Consider the following 24,114-nt stretch of genomic DNA (forward strand, 5'->3'; position numbering starts at 1 on the left):
AAACCTTGAGAGTTAAAAAGCCATTAATATGGGAAGAACCCCTTCTCTGCACAAAACACATAGACATCGTTTGATAACAAAGTACTTGAATCATACCTCCCAACCAATCTCATTCCACAGGATGTTACCACAGTGCATTTCAGACTTGCTTGTCCATTATAACCTCTTCTTTGTATCAATTGGGAACTGAAGCCCTAAAGGGTTAAGTGGCTTGCCCAGAGTGATAACCTAGAATCACAGTCTCATAACTCATTAATAATGGGTGGAGTTTGTGCTTCTTGTCACTTCCTACACAGCCTAGTCCTTACCTGGAGGAGCCCTTTATCTTTGCTTTGTCCTAGGATCTTTCAAAGCTTCCCTCTTGAGATTTTACCTTCTTAACAAAACTCTCAGCCTCTCAGGGCATGTGAGGAAGGCATTTTGAGGAAAAATGATCACTCTGAGATGTTAGGGCCCTTCCCAGGATTAATGGCATACTATAATAGGTGTACCCTTAAACCCCATTATTCTCAAAGTATAGTCCCCAAGGCAACTGCATCAATATCACCTAGGAGTTTGTACAAAGTCCTTCCTTTCTTTCTTACCAACTATCACTAGGCTGTTTTCCCACTTGGAAATCTGGAAGTGTGTATCAAGAGTCTTACACATATTTATACTTTAAAAATTATTTATCTTAAGGAACTAATCTAAGATTCACACTAAGATAACAAACAGATATTCATTGAAGCATCACTTACTAAAAACTTGGAAGTAAACTAAAAAAAGATATCTATTAATGAGGAAATGGCTAAATAAATCACTATCCTTAAGTAAATTCAATTATAAGTTGAATTATAATACTATTCTTAAAAATAATTTGTTCAAAAATAGACTTGCCATCTTACATAAAGTGAAGAAATCAGACTATAAAAATACACACAATACTTGCCTCTTTATAATCTTTAATATTCTCTATATTCATATTTCTACATGACCATACATTACTTTTATAAATAAAAAGAAAACGAGTGATAAATTTCTTTCTTTCTTTCATTTTTTTAATATCCAAAACAAGAAGGATGGAGAATCAGATTTAAGTTCCAATTCCAACAGGTTGTTGGCTGACCTTTAGTCAAGGATATTTTGAAGTGCTCATTTTTAAAACAAAGGGTTTGAACATAATAATCCAAGTCCCCAATTTTTCATAATTCTATGATTTACATGACTATAGTATACAGTTCTGTAGCTTATTACAGTTAATGATATTATAGCATATAATATAATCTATATAGCATATTACAGATTGCCCATGTGTACCTTATCTTTTAGGATTTTAGCTGTTATTATTTCTTCGATACTACTCACCTCTGCTTCAGACTTTTACAAAAAAGCAGGGTAACAATAAAATCAGTTATATCAGCTATTCTTAAGAGCTCTGCTGTTTCCACTAAAAATTTAATTTGGAAAATTAAATTCTAATCTGAAAATATATCTTTTGCAGAGTACTTTTTAAACAAATATTTGTCACTGTTTATTAGAAATATATTTTATTCTGCTCCACTAAATAAAAACTTAAAGTCATTCGGACCTGTTGTACACAATTTGGGTGTGTATCAATTAGTAAATGTGTGTTGAAATAAATGAAAATATAAAGGACTGGAAACAGGGGAGAGACAGGGTGTAGGATAAAGAACATTCTGGATTGGGAATCAGCACATCAGGGTCCAGGTCTAATAGGTTCTCTGTCCTTGACTAGCTGAGTGCCCTTAGAGAAATCATTTCATCTCTTGGGATCTCAGTTTCTTCATCTATAAAATTAAGAGATTACATTAAAACAACCTTCAAGGATTCTTCCATATATAAAATTCTACTTCAAAGGAAGTTTGAAAAAGATGTATAGTTTTAAAAGCAAAAAAGAAAAAAAAAGATTTAGTTTTGCTAGTGTTTGCATCCTACAACAATGATGACGAAAGTCTGAATATTTATGACCCACTTATATTTAAGAACCCTCTGTTAGATTTTGATTAAAAATCACATTAAAAAGTGAGACAATATCTAGTTGGAAATGTCTACTGCACTATGATTATATGTACAAAGAAGCAAAAACACTTTCAGGACTACTAAGTGTTTGAAGCTGACCATGGGTCAGTAGTTTTGTCTCATGATTTTGATACCAAATGCCCTCTTGGGACAGTTTGAATGGACTGAGCATTAACAACCAATGGCATCAAATGTAAGCCTAATGTTCATCTGAATTTCACCCAAGTCTGGGCTTCCGCTTTTTGGAAAAACAGAGAAAACTTGAAAGTCCAGTGGCTTTCAATCCTGGCTACACCTTAGAATCATGAGAGGAGCTGTTAAATCATTTTCCTGCCCAGGCCCCACCCCGTAGCAATGAAATCAGAATCTTGGGGGAGTCAGCTGTATGTATTGTTTTTAGAATCAGAGTGATTCTAAGGTGCTGCCAGTTGAGAACAACTGGGTTAAGTAATGAAACATATAAGGAAAAGGAAGGAATGAGAACTGCTGAAAGAAAGAAAGAAAGAAAAGAAAGAAAGAAAGAAAGAAAGAAAGAAAGAAAGAAAGAAAGAAAGAAAGAAAGAAAGAAAGAAAGGAAGGGAGGAAAAAGAAAGAAAAAGAGAAAGAAAGGAAGGGAGGAAAAAGAAAGAAAAAGAATAGGCTTTTCCCAGCAATGTACAGTTGCACAGCATTGTGTTTGCTTTTCTGTATACTGGGCACAAAACAAGAAAAAATGGGAAACTGCATGACAAAAAAGGTAGAATTCAAGAATGACAGCTGTCTGTGATTTTCAGAGGGAAGTGGAAACTACTTTTAAAAATTAGGCCAGGAACGAGTTCTGCCTTGGGGAGTTGAATGTCAAGACGTGGATTTCCTGGTTTTGCATAATCTACTGTACATTTTAAGCATGCATGGTCACCCATTTCCTCTGAGTTAATTATTCCGGCCTCTGTCTGCCAGAGGGATTCTTGGTCCTCACATGCCCATTCTTGTATTAATACCGTTCTAACCACAACCTCTTGCTCTTTACGTCATCAACACTCAGCATTTGTGTCCAGTGAAATACCTAATTGCTAATTTCACCTCTTCTTCATAGTTTCCACAGCCACCATCCTCACCAATGCCTTTATTTGAGATAAAAGAAAAAACAAACCCAAACCTCAGAGTTGGACATGCCCTCCTCTGGCTTTTCATACACAAAGCTGGCTTCCCTATAAACCCAGATTAACCTTTCTGAGATGCCACTCTCATCCTCAAAAAAGCATTTTGGACTTGTTTTGCCTCACATATAAAACCCAAATATCTACCTGCTAGCCTATTCCATCAACCCGACTTCTTATTTCTCCCTAGACACAATTCCTTCTCCAACCAAGACCGTCCTGTGGCCAGTCTTCTGAACACAACATTTCCCCCTTCATCTGCATAAGTGAGAACTCATTGCTGTCTCTCCTGCAATTAATAGCCACCAGCACCCACAGCTCTATGGTTTGCTTTAGCTGCCAAATAACCCTGCCAGTTTGTTCATATGAAGGGCAGAGAACAGACAGCCTCTGCTTTGGTAGTTCTCATAGTAAAATTGCTGTAGTAACCATTGGTATTGCCCCCACAAATCCTTTCCGTCCTGAACTGGATTCCCGGGCCTCTTTTTCTTAATATTTCAATACTGTGGTTTCAGCCTGCTTGTGCTGGCCTCTTTTAGCCAGGGCACTGCCTATTTCCCCAAACTAGTCTCCACTCCTCCCCTAGGTTCTCCAGGCATCCTACTAATAATGTATCTGATTCCTGCTGCCAGATCCACTCTGACCCAGCTTCTTTCCTTGAATTTGCATTACCTGTTCTTCCCTGCCTCCAAAGTCCTGAACCTCTCTACTTGCAATTAAAACTGCCCCTCCATCCCTTATCCTCTTCATTTGGCCTCCCTTCTGGGATTTAAGGGCCTTACACTTCCATTTGTATAGTAACTGACTCCCTGACCACACCCTTGCTTTCCAAATCATAAAACCCCAGCACATCTTCTGGGTAGACCAGATGTCTGGGCCTGACTTCTCTTGGCCTGCCCAGTGCTGGTGCTATTTGAGACCTAGCATAAACAGGCCTTGAACATCCATCTCTTGCAGGAGATTTTGTTTCTCCCTTGCCCACTGCTCTAAGTGCTCTAAAGCCCACTACTTTAACTTGCTAGTATTTTTCTCCATCAATAAGCAGTTCTGCTGTTTTGGGGTATGTATGCTCCATATGAGAGATTGTGTTCCTTTTAATGTCTACTTTTTGTCCTAACTTTTCCTTTTACCTCTTCTGACAGGCCTTGCCCAGTGACAGAATTGGATGCCTAGAGAGTAGTCATGCAGATAACATTTTGAAGTTTGACCTTTCCTGAAATCAAAGGGATACGTTGGAATAGACATTGGCTCAAGGTCCACCTTAACCCTATTATTTCACTATTTCTCTATGGTTAGATGAAGGAAAAGTCAATTAAAATAACATTAAAATGAAGTCAGTGACAAACCAAGAGAAAAGCTGTTTGAATAAATGTATAGTTATTTAATGGTTACCAGTGACTTCACTGAGTCCCAGGTTTTTTTCTACCCATCTAATCAACTAATTCTGTTAAGGTACCAATAAATGTCTAGAAAGATATTGGCTTCTTTCAGTTTCACATGAAAATGTTCAACACCATGGATGGAAGACACTTTTCCTAAATATAGACTGACTTAACTGATCGTCTCTAACCTCTGTGATCATCACAGACTTCTGCAGATGCATCTTAGTGGTAGAAAGTAATGATAACCCAGCTCTCCCAATACTGTGCAAACACTAAGCTGAGAGTCCATCACAAGCAGCAGAAGGTTTTAGAAACTGAAGGAAGACTACCATGCAGTGCCATCACTACCCATCCATAACTAATTGGCCCCCAGTGATCCAGAAACTGTTACCCATTCTTGGCATATTATGCTTTGTTCAGAGGCAGAAAAGTTCAAACAACACAACTTAACTTCAAACAAAATGTCAGAGTTATTCATTATTGAAGAACAGTCCTTTGTTCTCACCACCCTGCCAACACCAACTTCACTGTTTTCTCTGAAACAGCTGTACTTCCCAAAATGGCACCATTCGGAGTGACCAAAGCAAACTTATGGAAGTAAAACAAGAGCAAGTGAGTAAAAGTCTCTATCTCTGGATGCTAATAAATTTTACCAGCTAGTGAAATGGTTTCAATCCAGTATCATTGCAACATGAACCAAAACTGACCAAACCCTTCCAGAAACCTTCTTTAACTCTCTAATGACAATGTTGCTTAAAATAGCCCTGCTTAATTCACTTATTCCAACTCCACCGATAGCTATTGGACACCTACTTTGTGCAAAGCATTGTGTTCCAATCTGTTCCTCATTCTTATTTTAGAATGCTTCTCTTTACCAAAGATGTTACATATGTTTATTTAGTTGAAAGCCATCTGACACCATAGCATTACTGATAACAATCCAAAAAAGCAGCTCACCCTCTGAACTTGACCCAGGGATCAATTTTCCAACTAGAACCTCCACAGCTCAATCACTTGGCAACAAAGGAAATGAGAGGTTAGTTTTTTCAAAGATAATCAGACTCTGTCTGAAAACTCTGTTCTTGACTTTACAACAAGCAGGATCTCCCCCTAAATCAGTGAAAAGGAGAAAATGCCTCAATTCCTACTTGTGCAAAGACCCGTGAAGCAAGAAAACAGCCCTAGCTTTCCTGAGTCACCAGGTTGCCGCCCAGCAGCGGCCTTCAAACATACACTCTAGCAAAGGTAATTAGTCTTCATCAATAGACTTTCTGCTTCTATAGAAGAATGAGTAAGGATTGTTCCAGAGAATGAGTGTTATCACAGAGGAGAGAGTGTATTCATTTGCCAGGGCTGCCATAACAAAATACCACAAACTGGGTGGCTTAAAAAACACTGGACATTGAGACTGTCCACCTGATAAGAATACAAAGTTCGCAATCATTGATTTGCAAATCTGGATTTTCCAGTCGGCAGAACTCAGTTTTGAATTGCTCGCCAGCATGGAGGTTATCATGGAGCAATCATCACTCTTAGCCCTTTTGTCCCTCTGGCTTCATTGCTCTCAAAGGTCCCTCAGCGGGGGCCTCTACCATAAATCCCCTGAAAAGCAGATAATGTCTATTTGGTAAATGGTTGGAGAATCTGCCACATATTTTGCTAAACCTTGCCTTTAAAAGGTAAAACCAAAAAGGGATCAGACTCTAGCTTTCTGTTTGGTTGTTTGTTTTGCATATACCCGTGGGCACACAAGGTACAACCCACCTTTGTATATAATGCAAAAGTTATTACAAAAGTTAACAGCAACTAATTTCTCTTTATTACTTTGTGGTAGAATCAAGAAAGTTCAGAGAGATTCAGATTGGTGCATAAGCTAAAGGGTCACTCTTCCATGACATTTGGGTGCATGTCACAGTGCCCAGTACATCTGAGCAGTTGAGACCCCTACTGGGACTTCACGTCCTGTTGTTCCAAATTTCCCTTCCTGCTCCAATCTGATAAACCAACAGTTACAAAAGCATGGTTTCCCACTGACTATGGCGCTGTGCACTGCCCTGCTGAACACCCACATTCCTTGATTTACCTTAAAAATCTGCATGTAGCGTTTGTTACTAACAAAACCAAAATGAGGAATTTAGGCTGGAGGTGGGAAGGTTGAGCTGTTCATTTAATTAGAAACACTTACCCTTCCTTTTTAAAGCAACCTCCTGAGAAAAGCAGCGGAGTTTTGATTTAGCAAGAGAAAATAATAGTCAAGCAGTATCGACAAATTAATTATTTAAACATATTCCATTCCAAGTAATTTCTTACTTCCTGGAGGTTTTTGTCAGTTGTTTTTGTTTTAAAGACAAAATAACACTTGCTCATTTTAAAAAATTCAAACAATACAGAAGTGTATAAAATAAAAAGTATAATGTAAAAAGTGAAAGTCTTTTCTCACTTTCCCTCATCTCACTGCCCAGAGGTTATCACTCTATAATTAAGCAAATATCTAAACATATATACATAAATGTTACATATAGAGTTGCTTACTCAAAAAATAGAGTTTATTCAACATTTGCACTGTAACTTGTTTTTTCTCACTTTACAATACAGTATGGACTTTCTTCCTGTCATTCCATGATTCTTCCAAAAGAATGCAATTTTATTTTTTGATCAGTGGTGAAATAGCAACCAAAGGTGTAACTACATGAACATGGACAGCTAGCCTGCCACAAGAAATTCCAGCTTTAGTTCTTGTGCAGGACTAAATTTTCAACAGGTTATACTGGGGAAAGTGGAAACTTTAGAACAAAGCTGAGTGAACAGTATTTCCTAGGCTGTGGACAAACGTGGGGGATTTCATTACTTCCAAATGCCCAATTTTTCCACTAAGAGAGGATAAACGCTTTCAATTACGTGAATTCCCATCAGGCAGACAACAATAGCATGGACATGATTCTATAGCTCTTGAGCAATAAAAAGTATATCACAGACGGAGAACGGGACAAAGAGAAACAGCTCTGCCTCCGTAATAAGGTAGAGAGTTAGGATCGTTATCCGCAAAATACTCCTGAGGCACATTAACTGAAAATTTTAAGCAAATAAGTGGTACACTATTTCTCAGTGATTTACAAGACTTCCGTAGAAAATTCTAGTGCAATCCATGCTGCTGGTGCATATCTGAAGTCTCTAACTGATTCAGGTGCTTTCTTTGTATTTCGTCTTTTTTTTTTTTTTTTTTGCCCTTCAAACTTTTCCCTCTCTCATCTGAACACTTTCACTTTCTTCTTTTTTTGCTCAGAAACAACTGAAATAGGCAACCTAATCATCTTCAGATCTAATTTGAGGTGCAGAGGGACTTCTAGACTCTTCATCTCTCTAACCTTTTTTTGCCTCCCATTATGACAGAATCTTTGTGAAAAAAATAGACTCAATCTGATTTACAACAGCAAAATTATATACATAACTAATCAATGATATCAAAAACACTGTCTGATGCAAGAGGGAGGAGATATGGGGATATATGTATATGTATAGCTGATTCACTTTGTTATAAAGCAGAAACTAACACACCATTGTAAAGCAATTATACTCCAATAAAGATGTTTAAAAAAAAAGTCTGAGATTATCTATATTGGTTTAATTCTTCTTTGCTTTGTACATATTAACTTAATCATGTACCCCGTCACCTCTTGGAAAGAATTGGTCAATTTTAAGATTCCTCTTCAGATAGTTTAATTTTGACCTTTTTCACTTATATTTATCAATTATATTTGATTATTTATATTAAATTAAATATAACAGTTAAATTATATATTAGTTACAGTTATATATCAATTATATTTAATAACTGGACTGTTATAAAACAGTCAAAATTATGCCTGTCTTTGTTACTGATAATTAAGATTTTAATGCTGCATAATAAATATTTCTAGAGTGTTTTACCCTAATTTAATAAATATTTATAATGAAATCTCTTCCAAACAAAATAAAGAGTTTTTTTCCATTTTAACTGCATTAACACTCTCAGTTCAGCTCTTAGAAAAGTGTAGCAAGTGTTGTGTAATATTTTCTGACTTATAAATGAAAAGTTAAGAGCACATAATGTTGAAGTGACTTGTCCTGGATCTACTAGAATGTCACCACATAAGTTAGAGTCACAAATCATCAGAATTTGTTTTTGAGGCAAAGAACTTCCATCTTAACTCACCTATCTTTCCCCTATCCTTGTACCCTTCTATTTTATCCAAGTTAATACAACCTGACTTATACCACCTATCTTCAGTGTTTTTCTTTAAAACTTTTCCATAGACCATCATGCCATCATATTTATCAAGATCTTATTTTCCTATTGTTCAAAGAAGTCTTAAAAGCTCATTTTCTCTGAAGCTTATTGATTGATGAGAATGTAGACATAAATAGCTAACTCTTGATTTGACATCTTCATGTGGACATTTTATAAGAACCTTGTTATGGACTGAATGTTGTGTTCCCTGAAAGTTCATATTTTGAAGTCCTACCTGGCAATGTGATGACATTTGGAAGTGGAGTCTTTGGGAAGTAATAAGGATGAGGTCATAAGGGTGGTGTCCTCATGAAGGGATCAGTGCCCTTATAAGAAAAGGAAGCACACAAAGAAGAGGTCACATAAGGAGAAAGAGAGATGGTGGCCATCAGCAAGTCAGGAAGAGGGTTTCACCAAGAACCAAATATGCCAGAACCTTGATCTTGGACTTCCTGGCCTCCAGAACCATCCAAAAAATATCTGTTGTTTAAGCCACCCAGTCTATGGTACTTTGCTATAGGCACCTGAGATGACAGAGACAAACCTCAAACTTGGTTGTTGTCCCAGACTGAACAACTAATCTACCCTCTGCCTGTCTCAAACTATTTTCCCTTCAGTGTTCTCTATATTACTATGTGCACCCCCCCAACATTCCATTACTTTCAACCTAGAAATGCACTGTCCATTCAATCAATCACCAAGCCTGTCAATTATAGATCCTAAATGCTCCCTGTCATTCCGTTACTCACAATTTCAACTGCCATTATGGCAACCCATAGGAGAAATAAAGATGGTATCTATGCAACAGTGTATGTTAAGAACTATATATTGATGGGGCTATTATTAGTACAAGTGCTGCTAAATGAATTAACCTGTTGGCTTAGGCTGTTTGGAATTGTCCATTTAAATGCTGGGGAAAATCTACCCCAAACTAAGAGTTTAAGTCTGGGTAATTTATGCTGAGCTGTTCCTTCTGATAGCAATTAGCCAGAGTTCAACCACTTCTTGGCAAAACATCTAGTCAAGAAAAATAAATTTGTGACACCAGTACCAAAAAAGTGGGCTTGTCTTCTATTTCCTATAACAAGATGGAATGTGTTATTTGCATGGCAGTTATACTAAGTGCTCGAGTATAAACTTAAGAAGAAGTCAGTACAATCTTATCTGATACCACTGAAAACATGGACTTATTGGTCTACTAGATTATAAGCTTTGCAATATCAAAGACCTTGACTTTTTGTCCATTGCATCATTAGCAGTTAACACCAGGCATAGCATGTAATTATGGCTCAGTAAATATTTTCTGAATGCATGCATAGCTCTGTTGTCTCTTCATTTTATGGTTATATTGTGAGGTAAAATCCAAAGGATCAATAATAGTTCTAAACCAAGGTAATAGTTTGAATCACAATTATTTCTAGCTATGAAATTAAATGCTATTGAAAAAAATCAATGGCATTGAGAATGGATTTAAGTTTTCTGGACGAATTTTTCAAGTTGATAAACTTCACGTAACATAGCAAGTAGGGATTAATGTGTCCAAAACTTACATTTTCTTCGCAGTGGAAACTGCTGGTGCCAACCCAAAATCCATTTCCTTCAGTTTAATGGAATCTCAATTTAAATCGTGCATCCCCCCAACCTCACCACCAACAATCCCAGCTTCAGAGGGAGATTCCAATTAATCCAAGCTAGTCCACTGGTTAAGGGGTGAGTACACCACTTAAACTGAAGGGAAACAACTAACATTCCATGCTTTTAGGAAGAGTTTTTCTCTGTCCCCTTATTGATGTGAACAAGAAAACATTACTCCACAGGCTGTTGACATCAATTTTTTGACAGTACGGTGACCCAGTCTCAGGGTGAAGTGGACGGATGGGAAATGACAGAGCAGAAGTTGTAAAGGACCTGAGACTTTGATGACACGATTAAGCCAGTGACCCAACCAACTGTGGATTCCACCACTCATGTGGAATCTGTTACGTGAGATAAATTTTCTAATTGTGTAAACCAGTTTGAATTTTCTGCTAAAATACCTCCTAACTGATATTTCCCTTATAAAAGATAGTTTTTTGAGAAAAGAACTGATACAGGTTTTTGGAGGAATGCTCAAAATACTAATCAGTCTTTAATGTTACTGAGGGAAGGATTTACCATTTAAAGATAAACTTTTTATTTATACTGAGAAAACTATCCCTGTAAGAGTAGTAGAGAAAGTAGATATTGAAGGAATGAACATGTATTCATTTTTTTCCTTATTCAACAAATATTTATTCAACCAGTTCTTGTTTATGTACCTTATAAACTATTTCATTTGATACCCAAAAAAACTCTATGAAGTAAGTACCATTAACCATGTTTTAGAAAAGAAAACTAAACTTAGGAGGTTAAACAACTTGACTTAATATCATGGAATCCCTAGGAACCAGGACAAGATCCTGCAACCGTCTAACTTCAAAACCCAACTACTCCCCACAGCCCTGCATTGCCCTCCATAATTAGGTTTGGCAAAAATTGGGTCTAATACCAAATTTGGAAAGCTTATAGTAAAAATGGTATATATCCATTTATACAGTGTGTGTACACCACTGTAAACTGGTAAAGACATTTTGGAAATAATAACTGGTAAGAGTATACACACGTGTGCGTGCACACACACATACACATCTATATCTATCTAATGTATCCATGTATATTCTTAGATATAGCAATCTTATTCCTGGGAATTTGTCCTCAGAAAATAGTTCAGTAGAAGGGAAAATTATGTAGATGCTTTAGGGAGGAGCAGTTATTATCTTTTAAATTGGAGGAAATTTTTCAAATTCTAAAAATAATAAAATAGTTGAAAAAATTCTGGGGTGAAATGTTATAATAAGCTATTATGCATATATAGCAAGTAATTATTAACACTGTAGAAACATTGGAAAGGTTTCTTAATACCATTGTAAGTCAAAGAGCATAATGCAAATCATATGTCTTCTATTTTAAAATAAAACATAAATGCATATGAACAGACCAGAGTGGAATCCACACCAAAAAAAAAAAAAAAAATTAAAATAGATCATGATTAACATGGTGGGATTTTTGCATGGGTTTAAATTCTTTATTCTTTTGTGCTGTTTATAGCTAAACTTCTTTTATTTATATGTGATCTACCATTACAAATAGATTTTAAACAATTTGGGAGTCAAACCATTTTCTGGAAACTTAAAGTTGCTAGTAACTAGCTGATCATACTTTAGCTTGGAAACATAGTTGGCTCTCATCAAAGGGATCCCCAGTGGGCTATAGATTTCAATCATTCATCACCAATAGAAATTTACATCTTTTAAGTCCTGTAGAAATAGCAACAACTGAGAAAAAGTATACTAAAACAGTGTTCAGCATTGCACCTGAGAGATGAGCCCAAAACCTTTCACTGGTATTTATTTTAAGACATGTTTTGAATAGACAGATTATTTATACAAAGATCTAACCTCAATAAGGTTGGGGTAGCTTCAACTGATTTTATTTGCTGTGGCGCCTTGACAAATATATAAGGATTTTTTGGTTTGAGATGTCTCTTTTCCTACCAGTGTATAGTACCTGATCTCTAAGGCAAATGACAATCAGACAGGTTTCAACAAATCTAGCATCTGAAGACATCAAAATGATAATTTTAAATTATAGGATCTTTAACTTCCTCATTGCCATAACCTCACTGGTGTGTGTGTGTGTGTGTGTGTGTGTGTGTGTGTGTGTGTATGTGTGTGTGTGTGTAAATACAGTGGGCACACACATGCAGTCAGAGTCAAGACCAGGGATACTGAAGATCAGAATACATTTAATAGTAAATCATCACTTCTAAAGGGTGTAAAATGACTATAATGGTTGCTCCTCGGTAAGAAATGAAAGTAAATATTTCCTTAGATTCCCAGAGGCTGCCATTCAATACTATAAGCTTTTGTTAATAAACAAATTTGATCAGATCTTTTCTTCTGGGGTTCAAGAAGCCATGCTTGGAGAGATGCCTTGTGCAAATAAACTTGCAAGACCAGATTTTCCAATGAAGTCTTGGCGAAACTATTGACAATTCAGACATTCAAATCTACCCAAATGTGTAAGAGGATAACAAGATAATAAAATGTTCCAGAATCTGCAGGATTGGGATGCAAATTAATAGTTGTGTCCATACATTAAAGCACACTAATGTACTCTTCTTAGGAAAAATGGATCAAAATATGGAGAACTATGTTCTTTCCACATAGCTCAGAATCTCCTAGACTTATACTCTGATGTTAACTAGAATACCAGTGACCAACCCAGCTTGTCACTACCTAAGGTTCTTTGATAAATAGAAAAGCACAAGGCAAACAAAAGTTTGGACCATCCTCCTTGGTTTTATAAGAGTCAGGCGGGGGCGGAGTCAAGATGGCGGTGTGGGAAGACACGGAGTTAGCATCTCCCTACAGCTAGGGCACCTGCCGGCCACTGGTGAAAGACGCTGATGCCCAAGGAGATGGGAGGAACCCCAAAGTGAACCAGTGGCTTGCCAGATCTTGGTTCATGAGACCGGGGTTGGGCCAAAGCTCCTGTGGTGGGAGCTCCGAGTCTGAACCACTGGACTGATAGAGAACCTCAGACCCCAGGGAATATTCATCGGAGTGAGGTCTCACAGAGTTACTTATCTCAGCACCAAGACCCAGCTCTACCCAGCAGCCTATAAACCCCAGTGTTGGAAGCCTCAGGCCAAACAACCAATAAGACAGGAACACAATCCCACTCATAAAAATTTTTTTTAAAAAATGAGACAGCAAAAAAATATGTCACAGATGAAGGAGCAAGGTAAAAACTTACAAGACCAAATAAGTGATGAGGAAATAGGCAATCTACCTGAAAAAGAATTCAGAGTAATGATAGTAAAGATAATCCAGAATCTTGGAAATAGAATGGAGGCACAGATTGAGAAAATACAAGAAATGTTTAACAAAGATTTAGAAGAACTAAAGAACAAACAAACAGAGATGAACAACATAATAACTGAAGTGAAAAATACACTAGAAGGAATCAATAACAGAATAAGTGAGGCAGAAGAACAAATAAGTGAGCTGGAAGACAAAATGGTGGAAATAACTGCTGAGGAGCAGAAAAAAGAAAAAAAATGAAAAGAATTGAAGACAACCTTAGAGACTTCTGGGACTACACTAAACACACCAACATTCGAATTAGAGGGGTCCCAGATAAAGAAGAGAAAAAGAAAGGGTCTGAGAAAATATTTGAAGAGATTATAGTTGAAAACTTCTCTAACATGGGAAAGGAAATAGTCACCCAACTCCAGGAAGCACAGAGAGTCCCATACAGGATAAACTCTAGGAAAAACACACCAAGACACATATTAATCAAACTAACAAAAATTAAATTCAAAGAAAAAATATTAAAAGCAACAAGGGAAAAGCAACAAATAACATACAGGGGAATCCCCATAAAGTTAACAGCTGATCTTTCAGCAGAAACTCTGCAAGCCAGAAGGGAGTGGCAGGACATACTTAAAACGATGAAAGGGAAAAACCTACAACCAAGATTATTCTGCCCAGCAAGGATCTCATTCAGATTCGACGGAGAAATTAAAACCTTTACAGAAAAGCAAAAGTTAAGAGAATTCGGCACCACCAAACCAGCTTTACAACAAATGCTAAAGGAACTTCTCTAAGCGGGAAACACAAGAGAAGAAAAAGACCCACAAAAACAAACCCAAAACAATTAAGAAAATGGTAATAGGAACATACATATCGATAATTACCTTAAATGTAAATGGATTAAATGCTCCAACCAAAAGACACAGACTGACTGAATGGATACAAAAACAAGACCCATATATATGCCGTTTACAAGAGACCCACTTCAGACCTAGGGACACATACCGACTGAAAGTGAAGGGATGGAAAAACGTATTCCATGCAAGTGGAAATCAAAAGAAAGCTGGAGTAGCAATACTCGTATCAGATAAAATAGACTTTAAAATAAAGATTGTTACAAGAGATAAAGATCAATCCAAGAAGAAGATATAAAATTATAAATATTTATGCACCCAAGATAGGAGCACCTCAATACAGAAGGCAAATGCTAACAACCATGAAAGGAGAAATCGACAGCAACACAATAATAGTAGGGGACTTTAACACCCCACTTACACCAATGGACAGATCATCCAAACAGAAAATAAATAAGGAAACACAAGCTTTAAATGACACAATAGACCAGATAGATCTAATTGATATTTATAGAACATTCCACCCAAAAGTGGCAGAATACACTTTCTTCTCAAGTGCACATGGAACATTCTCCAGGATAGATCACATCTTGGGTCACAAATCAAGTCTCAAAAATTTTAAGAAAATTTAAATTGTAACAAGCATCTTTTCTGACCACAATGCTATGAGATTGGAAATCAATTACAGGGAAAAAAACTGTAAAAAACACAAATACATGGAGGCTAAACAGTGTACTACTAAATAACCAAAAGATCACTGAAGAAATCAAAGAAGAAATAAAAAAATGCATAGAAACAAATGACAACAAAAACACGTCGACCCAAAACCTATAGGACACAGCAAAAGCAGTTCTAAGAGGGAAGTTTATAGCAATACAATCTCACCTCAAGAAACAAGAAAAATCTCAAATAAACAATCTAACCCTACACCTAAAACAACTAGAGAAAGAAGAACAAAGAAAACCCAAAATCAGTAGAAGGAAAGAAATCATAAAAATCACAGCAGAAATAAATGAAATAGAAATGAAGAAAACAATAGCAAAAATCAACAAAACTCAAAGCTGGTTCTTTGAAAAGATAAAGAAAATTGATAAACTCTTAGCCAGACTCATCAAGAAAAAAAGAGAGGGGATGCAAATCAAAAAAATTAGAAATGAAAAAGGAGAAATCACAACTGACACTGCAGAAATACAAAGGATTATAAGAGACTACTACAAACAACTATATGCCAATAAAATGGACACCCACGAAGAAATGGACAAATTCTTGGAAAGGTACAATTTCCCAAAACTGAACCAGGAAGAATTAGAAAATATAAACAGATGTATCACAAGTAATGAAATTTAAACTGCGATTAAAAATCTTCCAGCTAACCAAAGTCCAGGACCAGATGGCTTCACAGGTGAATTCTGTCAAACATTTAGAGAAGAGCTAACACTGATCTTTCTCAAACTCTTCCAAAAAATTGCAGAGGGAGAAACACTCCCAAATTCATGCTATGAAGCCACCATCACCCTGATACCAAAACCAGAAAAAGATATCACAAAAAAAGAAAATTACAGACCAATATCACTCATGAATATAGATGAAAAATACTAGCAAACAGAATCCAACAACGCATTAAAAGGATCATACACCATGATCAAGTGGGATTTATCCCAAGAATGCAAGATGCTTCAATATACGGAAATCAATCAATGTGATACACCACATTAACAAATTAAGGAATAAAAACCATATGATCATCTCAATAGAAGCAGAAAAAGCTTTTGACAAAATTCAACACCCATTTATGATTAAAAACTCTCCAGAAAATAGGCATAGAGTGAACATACCTCAACATAATAAAGACTATATATGACAAACCCACAATAAGCATCATTCTCAATGGTGAAAAACTGAAAGCATATCCACTAAGATCAGGAACAAGACAAGGATGTCCACTCTCACCACTCTTATTCAACATAGTTTTGGAAGTCCTAGCCACAGAAATAAAAGGAATACAAATTGGAAAAGAAGAAGTAAAACTGTCACTGCTTGCCAATGACATGATAGTATACATAGAAAATCCTAAAGATGCCACCAGAAAACTACTAGAACTAATTAATGAATTTGGTAAGGTTGCAGGATACAAAATTAATGCACAGAAATCTCTGGCATTCCTATACACCAACAACGAAAAATCAGAAAGAGAAATTAAGAAACACTCCCATTTACCATTGCAACAAAAGTAATAAAATACTTAGGAATAAACCTGCCTAAGGAAGCCAAAGATTTGTACTCAGAAAACTATAAAACACTGATGAAAGAAACCAAAGATGACATAAACAGATGGAGAAATATACCATGTTCTTGGATTAGAAGAATCAATATTGTGAAAATGACTATACTACCCAAAGCAATCTACAGATTCAATACAATCCCTATCAAGCTACCAATGGCATTCTTCACAGAATTAGAACAAAAAATCTTACAACTCGTATGGAAACACAAAAGACCCTGAATAGCCAAAGCAATCTTGAGAAAGAAAAACAGAGTTGTAGGAATCAGGTGCCCTGGCTTCAAACTATACCACAAAGCTATAGTAATCAAGACAGTATGGTACTGGCACAAAAACAGAAATATAGATCAATGGTACAGGATAGAATGCCCAGAGATAAACCCATGCACATATAGGCACCTAATTTATGACAAAGGAGGCAAGAACATACAAGGGAGAAAAGACAGCCTCTTCAATAAGTGGTGCTGGGAAAACAGGACAGCTACATGTAAAAGAATGAAATTAGAACACTCCCTAACACCATACACAAAAATAAACTCAGAATGGATTAAAGACCTAAATGTAAGACCAGACACTATAAAACTCTTAGAGGAAAACATAGGAAAAACACTCTATGACATAAATCACAGCAAGATCTTTTTTGACCCACCTACTAGAGAAACAGAAATAAAAACAAAAATAAACAAATGGGGCTTAATTAAACTTAAAAGCTTTTGCACAGCAAAGGAAACCATAAACAAGACAAAAAGACAACTCTCAAAATGGAAGAAAATATTTGCAAATGAAACAACAGACAAAGGATTAATCTACAAAATATACAAATAGCTCATGGATCTCAATATCAGAAAAACAAACAATCCAGTTAAAAAATGGGTGGAAGACCTAAATAGATATTTCACCAAGGAAGACATACAGATGGCCAAGATGCACATGAAAAGATGCTCAACATCACTAACTATTAGAGAAATGCAAATCAAAACTACAATGACGTAACACCTCACACTGGTCAGAATGGCCATTATCCAAAAATCTAGAAACAATAAATGCTGGAAAGGGTGTGGTGAAAAGGGAACCCTCCTGCACTGTTGATGGGAATGTAAATTGGTACAACCACTGTGGAAAACAGTATGGAGGTTCCTTAAAAAACTAAAAATAGAATACCATATGACCCAGCAATCCCACTACTGGGCACATACCCTGAGAAAACCATAACTCAAAAAGAGACATGTACCACAATGTTCATTGCAGCACTATTTACAATAGCCAGGACATGGGACCAACCAAAATGTCCATTGACAGATGAATGGATAAAGAAGATGTGGCACATATATACAATGGAATACTACTCAGCCATAAAAAGAAATGAAATTGAGTTATTTGTAGTGAGGCGGATGGACGTAGAGTCCGTCATACAGAGTGAAGTAAGTCAGAAAGAGAAAACAAATACCGTACGCTAACGCATATATATGGAATCTTAAAAAAAAAAATGGTACTGATGGACCTAGTTGCAGGGCAGTAATAAAGAGGTAGACATAGAAAATGGACTTGAGGACATGGGGTGGGATGGTGAAGCTGGGGCAAAGTGAGAGTAGCATTGACATATACACACGACCAAATGTAAAATAGTTGGCTGGTGGGAAGCAGCGGCATAGCACAGGGAGATCAGCTTGGTGCTTTGTGATGACCTAGAGGGGTGGGATAGGGAGGGTGGGAGGGAGGCTCAAGAGGGAGGGGATGTGGGGACATGTGTATGCATATGGCTGATTCTCTTTGTTGTGCAACAGAAACTAACACAGTATCGTGAAGCAATTATACTCCAATAAAGATCTATTTTTAAAAAAAGAGGCTTAACAATATTTTTATTTTGAAATAATTTCAGATTTTAAATGAAATTTTGCAAAAATAGTACAAAATATTCCCACATATGTTTTACCTAGATTCCCCAAATGTTAACAATTTATCACACTTACTTTTTCATTCTATCATTCTCACTCTCATTCTATCTATCTACTTATCTCACTCTCATTCTATCTATCTACTTATCTATCACCTATTTATTCTTTTTTCTTGTGACATTTGAGAGTAAGTTGCCAACATCAGGATGTACGTCCTCAAAACAGGTTATTTTATTTTACCTAACCACAGTACTCTGATCAAAATCAGTAAGTTCATACAGATACAATAGTGTTGTCTAACCTATAGACCTTATTCAGATTTTACCAATTGTTTTACAAATGCCCACTTTCTGATTCAATATCCAATGCAAACTCACACTTGCATTAGTTGCCATGTCTCTTTAGCCTCTTTTAATCTGGAACAGTTCATGATCTTGACAATTTTGAAGAGTTCCAGCCAGCTACTTTGTAGACTATCTCTCAATCTGGGTTTTTCTTTTTTTGTTTTGTTTTGTTTTAATATTGTTTATTAGCACAGTAACAAATGCAGACTTAAGTAGTCCTCAACACAGAACCAATCCACTGAACAACTCATATTCCACGCCTTACATTTAACAGCTTAAGGTATTTTACTACAGGTTTTCACAAGTCCTGAAGCAAACCTCTATCTTTTCATAAGAAAGTAGATTGGCATATAAAATAAAATACATAACTACTCATTTCCTATACGGTGTCGTATAACCATGTGTCCATTTTATATATATGAGACGACAGTCTCTAAAAGCTGTTAAATATCAATGTTCCCTTCCAAGAAGGGAAAACAAATTCCAATTTTTTAAAACAAAAATCTGTATAGTCTTGGAAGGACTTGACATAAATGGCCATGTGTGTAACCTGTACAAATTAAGCTGTTTCAAATTACAGACTACAAGCAACTGAACCCAAATATCTATTCTTCTCTGTACTGCATTTCAGCTAATATTGCAGAACTAATGACAGTTTTAAACGTTGCTATTACCAATTCTGTCTACTGTAGCAAGATACCTTAAGTTACAACAAAATCTTAGGAAATAAGACTGAATAATATCTGTTATAGAAATACCCTACTCTTTACCAACTCCCACCCTCCTCTACCCCATCAAAATCATAAGCAGCTCTCTCTGTGACAGACAAATAATGTAAAGAATTGTGAAAACCCAATTTATGTAGCGTACCCCTTGGTCCACTGTCTGGCCATTCTGTCATGTTCTGCTCTGCTGGTCATATACTGAGTGGCAATACTTCCCACCAAGGGGTCGGCAGGATTACAGTCTGTAAGAAGTGAGCAGATACAAAGAAGGACTTTAGATATGGTTAATGCTGGGCTCCAGTTATCTTTCAATATATCCAAGCAAATAACTCCTTGACTTAATACTACAAGGGATAGATTCTTGTCCGAAATGCAACCTTCGGAGGCTTGAAGGGATATTCTGGTGTAAAAGTGATATCAAGGAAGAATACACCACCCTCATACACGGACCCTGGAGGTCCTAGGATGGTTGATCTCCATTCACAGATGTTATCGCCTTTGGGACCAGCACTGCAGTTGGGTGGAGGGTCTAAAGTGATGTCCGCCAGCTCCTTCTGAATCCTCTTGGCGCTCGTGGAGAGGGGTTTGGAGTTTTTGCTCATGCTGACTTTACTCTCCTTCTTCTTGGCGGTGTTTGTTTCTCGGTTTGCTGGTTGGAGGACGAAGATGAGGAGGAGCTGGGGCTGGCCCTCGAATTTTCATCCGCAGAGCGACCCCCACCCACCCGGCAAAGAGCCCCTCTCTTTGTGTCTGGCTGTTTTGCTGCGGCTGGGCCTGGCCACTGGTGTCTCTCTGTCGCTGGGAGAGAAGTCGAAGGGCAGCAACAGCAACTATTAAACAGGCAGTGGCTTCTCCCCCCAGCCACACACGGGGGCACACCCTGCTCCTCCTCCCCCCCTCCCCGCCCCTCCCATACCGGCCCGGTCCCACCCACTCGGGCTCCCCGCCCCCAGGGAGACGGGCGCGAGCAGCCCTCGGGGGACCCCGGGAAGCCCGGCCCCCTCCCGACCCGGGACGCTGGGCCCAGGGGGCGAGGGCTGTGAATTTTCTCTCAAGTGGTCTGGGGACAGCCCTGGGTTTTTCTGATGTTTCCTTTGACTAGATTCAGATTATGCATTTTGGGCAGGAACATCACAGAAATGATGTTGTGCGTCATTTGTGCATCTGCATTTGTGCGTCTGCTTTGTGCGTCACCCATGCCAGTTTGCCTCATTACTGATGACATCACCTTTGATCACTTGGATAAGGTGGTGTCTGACTCGATCTCTTCCTCTCCGTAAAGTTAATATTTTCCCTCCCAATTAAAAATTATCTTGTGTGGCAGTACTACAAAGCTATAAAGAATATCCTGTTTCTCATCATATTTTTCCTTCTTAGTTTTAGCATCCATTGATAATTCTTGCTTGAAACAAATACTGCTCCATGCTCTCCACATCTTACCTCCTTCCTGCACACACAGCTGAAATACAGTTCCTAGCCCTCTTCCTCAGAGGGACAATACAACTTGTTCTAGCCCATAAACTCTGACTGCAGGTGGTGTATGTCCCTTCCTGGTTTGGCCCCCAAATGTCTCATATTATCCTACAAGGTCTTTGTCAGTCGATTGCATGCATAAGATCTAGTAAAGGACTCCAAGAAGTCTTTGGTAATTGTGGAGCCACTAGAACCTTAAGTCTAAGCCATTCAGGGAGTCCTGTGAGCTTGGATGGGGGAAATGTATTTTCATGAATTTTAACTGGACCTTAGCATTCCCTGTATTTATAAATGTGGTCAGTGGTTACAACAGTATTAGCAAAATGTGCCTTTGTCTCCCATAGAAATCACAGATATTTCATATCACATTACACTTGATGCAGATATCTTGAAATATATTTACCTGTCATTATTTTGTCATTAACTTTGAATTTTGGTTACTAGTTCTTTTTTTTTCTTTTCCACATTTACAAACACTATTCTTAGAGGAGGCCCATAGGCATCACCAGACTGCTAAAGGGCCCCAAGACATAAAATAGGGTAAGTTGGATGGAGCTGATCCCTGAGTCACCACTTGGTGGGGAGCCATCGGGAAAGCAGGTGGGGAGTATTTGCATTAGAATTTGTGTGTGAGAGAGAAATAAGCCACTGAGATTTATGATGTTATTTGTTCAGCAATTATCCTGTTCAGACTAACAGAAAGAATGAAGTCACAAATTTGGAAATTAACATACATGGGAAGATAGTTGAAGCCATGGGATCAGACGTGATAATTGAAGAAGGAGAAAGAAAAAGAAGCCAAGTGCTGAACTTTGGGTAAATATTACATTTTGAAAAAGAAAACAAAACAAACCAAAAAAAAAAACTGTTAAGGAAGCAGACAGAATAGAAGAAATGCAGTAGTAGAAAGACAACCAGAAATATATGGGGCAAGAAATTATAGAAATGACACCATGCTTTAATTCCTCAGATGTCTTCATATAGAAAGTCCTTATATGTGGTCTCTGCTAAAAAGATAAGAAACGAAAATATTTGGGGTAGGTTTTCTGAAATATACCTAGAAATTTGCTAAATGACAGGTATAGTACTTCTCCAAGTCTAGTTTCTTTAGCTATAAAAAAAATTGCTATTCAGATTAGAAGAGGTAATAAAAGCAAACACATGCAAAAGAATCTTGTACAGCTTCTGACGTGTACCTGTCCTAAATAAAATTGTCTCTTTCTCTCCTCAAACCTTCTTCTCTACCATTTCACAGACTATCCTAGAATTTAAGAAGTAAAGAGTACATTAAGAAAACTATAAACATTCTGAGTCAAAAGCATTGGTATTAGACTTATTATACTAGTTACACTACGAATATTCTACCTATAAAACTAAAATAAGCAAAATCATGATTAGAATTCAACCAGCACCTTGAGATTCTATTTGGGAGACAGACTGAGTGATAATTACAGAAAAGAGAGGCTGTGATTTTAAAATACCACTCGCAGAGTATCAAGAAAACACACCACAATTTGATGGGGTTTTGTAGCAGGGGGTTCTCATGAGCTATACAAAAATGCACATTGGGTACTGGCACAAAAACAGAAATACAGATCAATGAAACAGGATAGAAAGCCCAGAGATAAACCCACACACATATGGTCACCTTATCTTTGATAAAGGAGGCAAGAATATACAATGGAGAAAAGACAGCTTCTTCAATAAGTGGTGCTGGGAAAACTGGACAGCTACATGTAAAAGAATGAAATTAGAACACTCTCTAACACCATACACAAAAATAAACTCAAAACGGATTAAACACCTAAATATAAGGCCAGACACTATCAAACTCTTAGAGGAAAACATAGGCAGAACACTCTATGACATACATCACAGCAAGATCCTTTTTGACCCAGCTCCTAGGGAAATGGAAATAAAAACAAAAATAAACAAATGGGACCTAATGAAACTTAAAACCTTTTGCATAGCAAAGGAAACCATAAACAAGACAAAAAGACAACCCTGAAAATGGGAGAAAATATTTGCAAATGAAGCAACTGACAAAGGATTAATCTCCAAAATATACAAGCAGCCCATGCAGCTCTATATCAAAAAAACAAACAACCCAATCCAAAAATGGGCAGAAGACCTAAATAGACATTTCTCCAAAGAAGATATACAGGTTGCCAACAAACACATGAAAGGATGCTCAACATCACTAATCACTAGAGAAATGCAAATCAAAACTACCATGAGGTATCACCTCACACCGGTCAGAATGGCCATCATCTAAAAATCTACAAACAATAAATGCTGGAGAGGGTGTGGAGAAAAGGGAACCCTCTTGCACTGTTGGTGGGAATGTAAATTGATACAGCCACTATGGAGAACTGTATGGAGGTTCCTTAAAAAACTAAAAATAGAACTACCATATGACCCAGCAGTCCCACTACTGGGCATATACCCTGGGAAAACCATAACTCAAAAAGGGGCATGTACCACAATGTTCACTGCAGCTCTATTTACAATAGCCAGGACATGGAAGCAACCTAGGTGTCCATCGACAGATGAATGGACAAAGAAGATGTGGCACATATATACATGGAATATTATTCAGCCATAAAAAGAAATGAAACTGAGTTATTTGTAGTGAGGTGGATGGACCTAAAGACTGTCATACAGAGTGAAGTAAGTCAGAAGGAGAAAAACAAATACCGTATGCTAACACATATACATATGGAATCTAAAAAAAATGGTTCTAAAGAACCTAGGGGCAAGACAGGAATAAGGACGCAGACGTAGAGAATGGACTTAAGGACACGGGGAGGGGGAAGGGCAAGCTGGGACGAAGTGAGAGA

General features: G+C 37.3%; 1 protein-coding gene across 1 annotated transcript; it reads right to left on the reverse strand.

The window, feature by feature from the left end:
- Positions 1 to 260: 260 nt before the first annotated feature.
- LOC309634861 (ubiquitin-conjugating enzyme E2 E1-like) lies at positions 261 to 20,499 on the reverse strand. Its single transcript, XM_082405328.1, is given in 2 exon segments — positions 261 to 20,148; positions 20,151 to 20,499. Coding segments are annotated over 2 exon segments (468 nt in total). The 5' UTR covers positions 20,404 to 20,499; the 3' UTR covers positions 261 to 19,933.
- Between the last annotated feature and the right edge of the window lie 3,615 nt (positions 20,500 to 24,114).

The sequence above is a fragment of the Balaenoptera borealis genome (assembly GCF_965194805.1).
Source record: "Balaenoptera borealis genome assembly, chromosome: 9".
Lineage (NCBI taxonomy): Eukaryota > Metazoa > Chordata > Mammalia > Artiodactyla > Balaenopteridae > Balaenoptera > Balaenoptera borealis.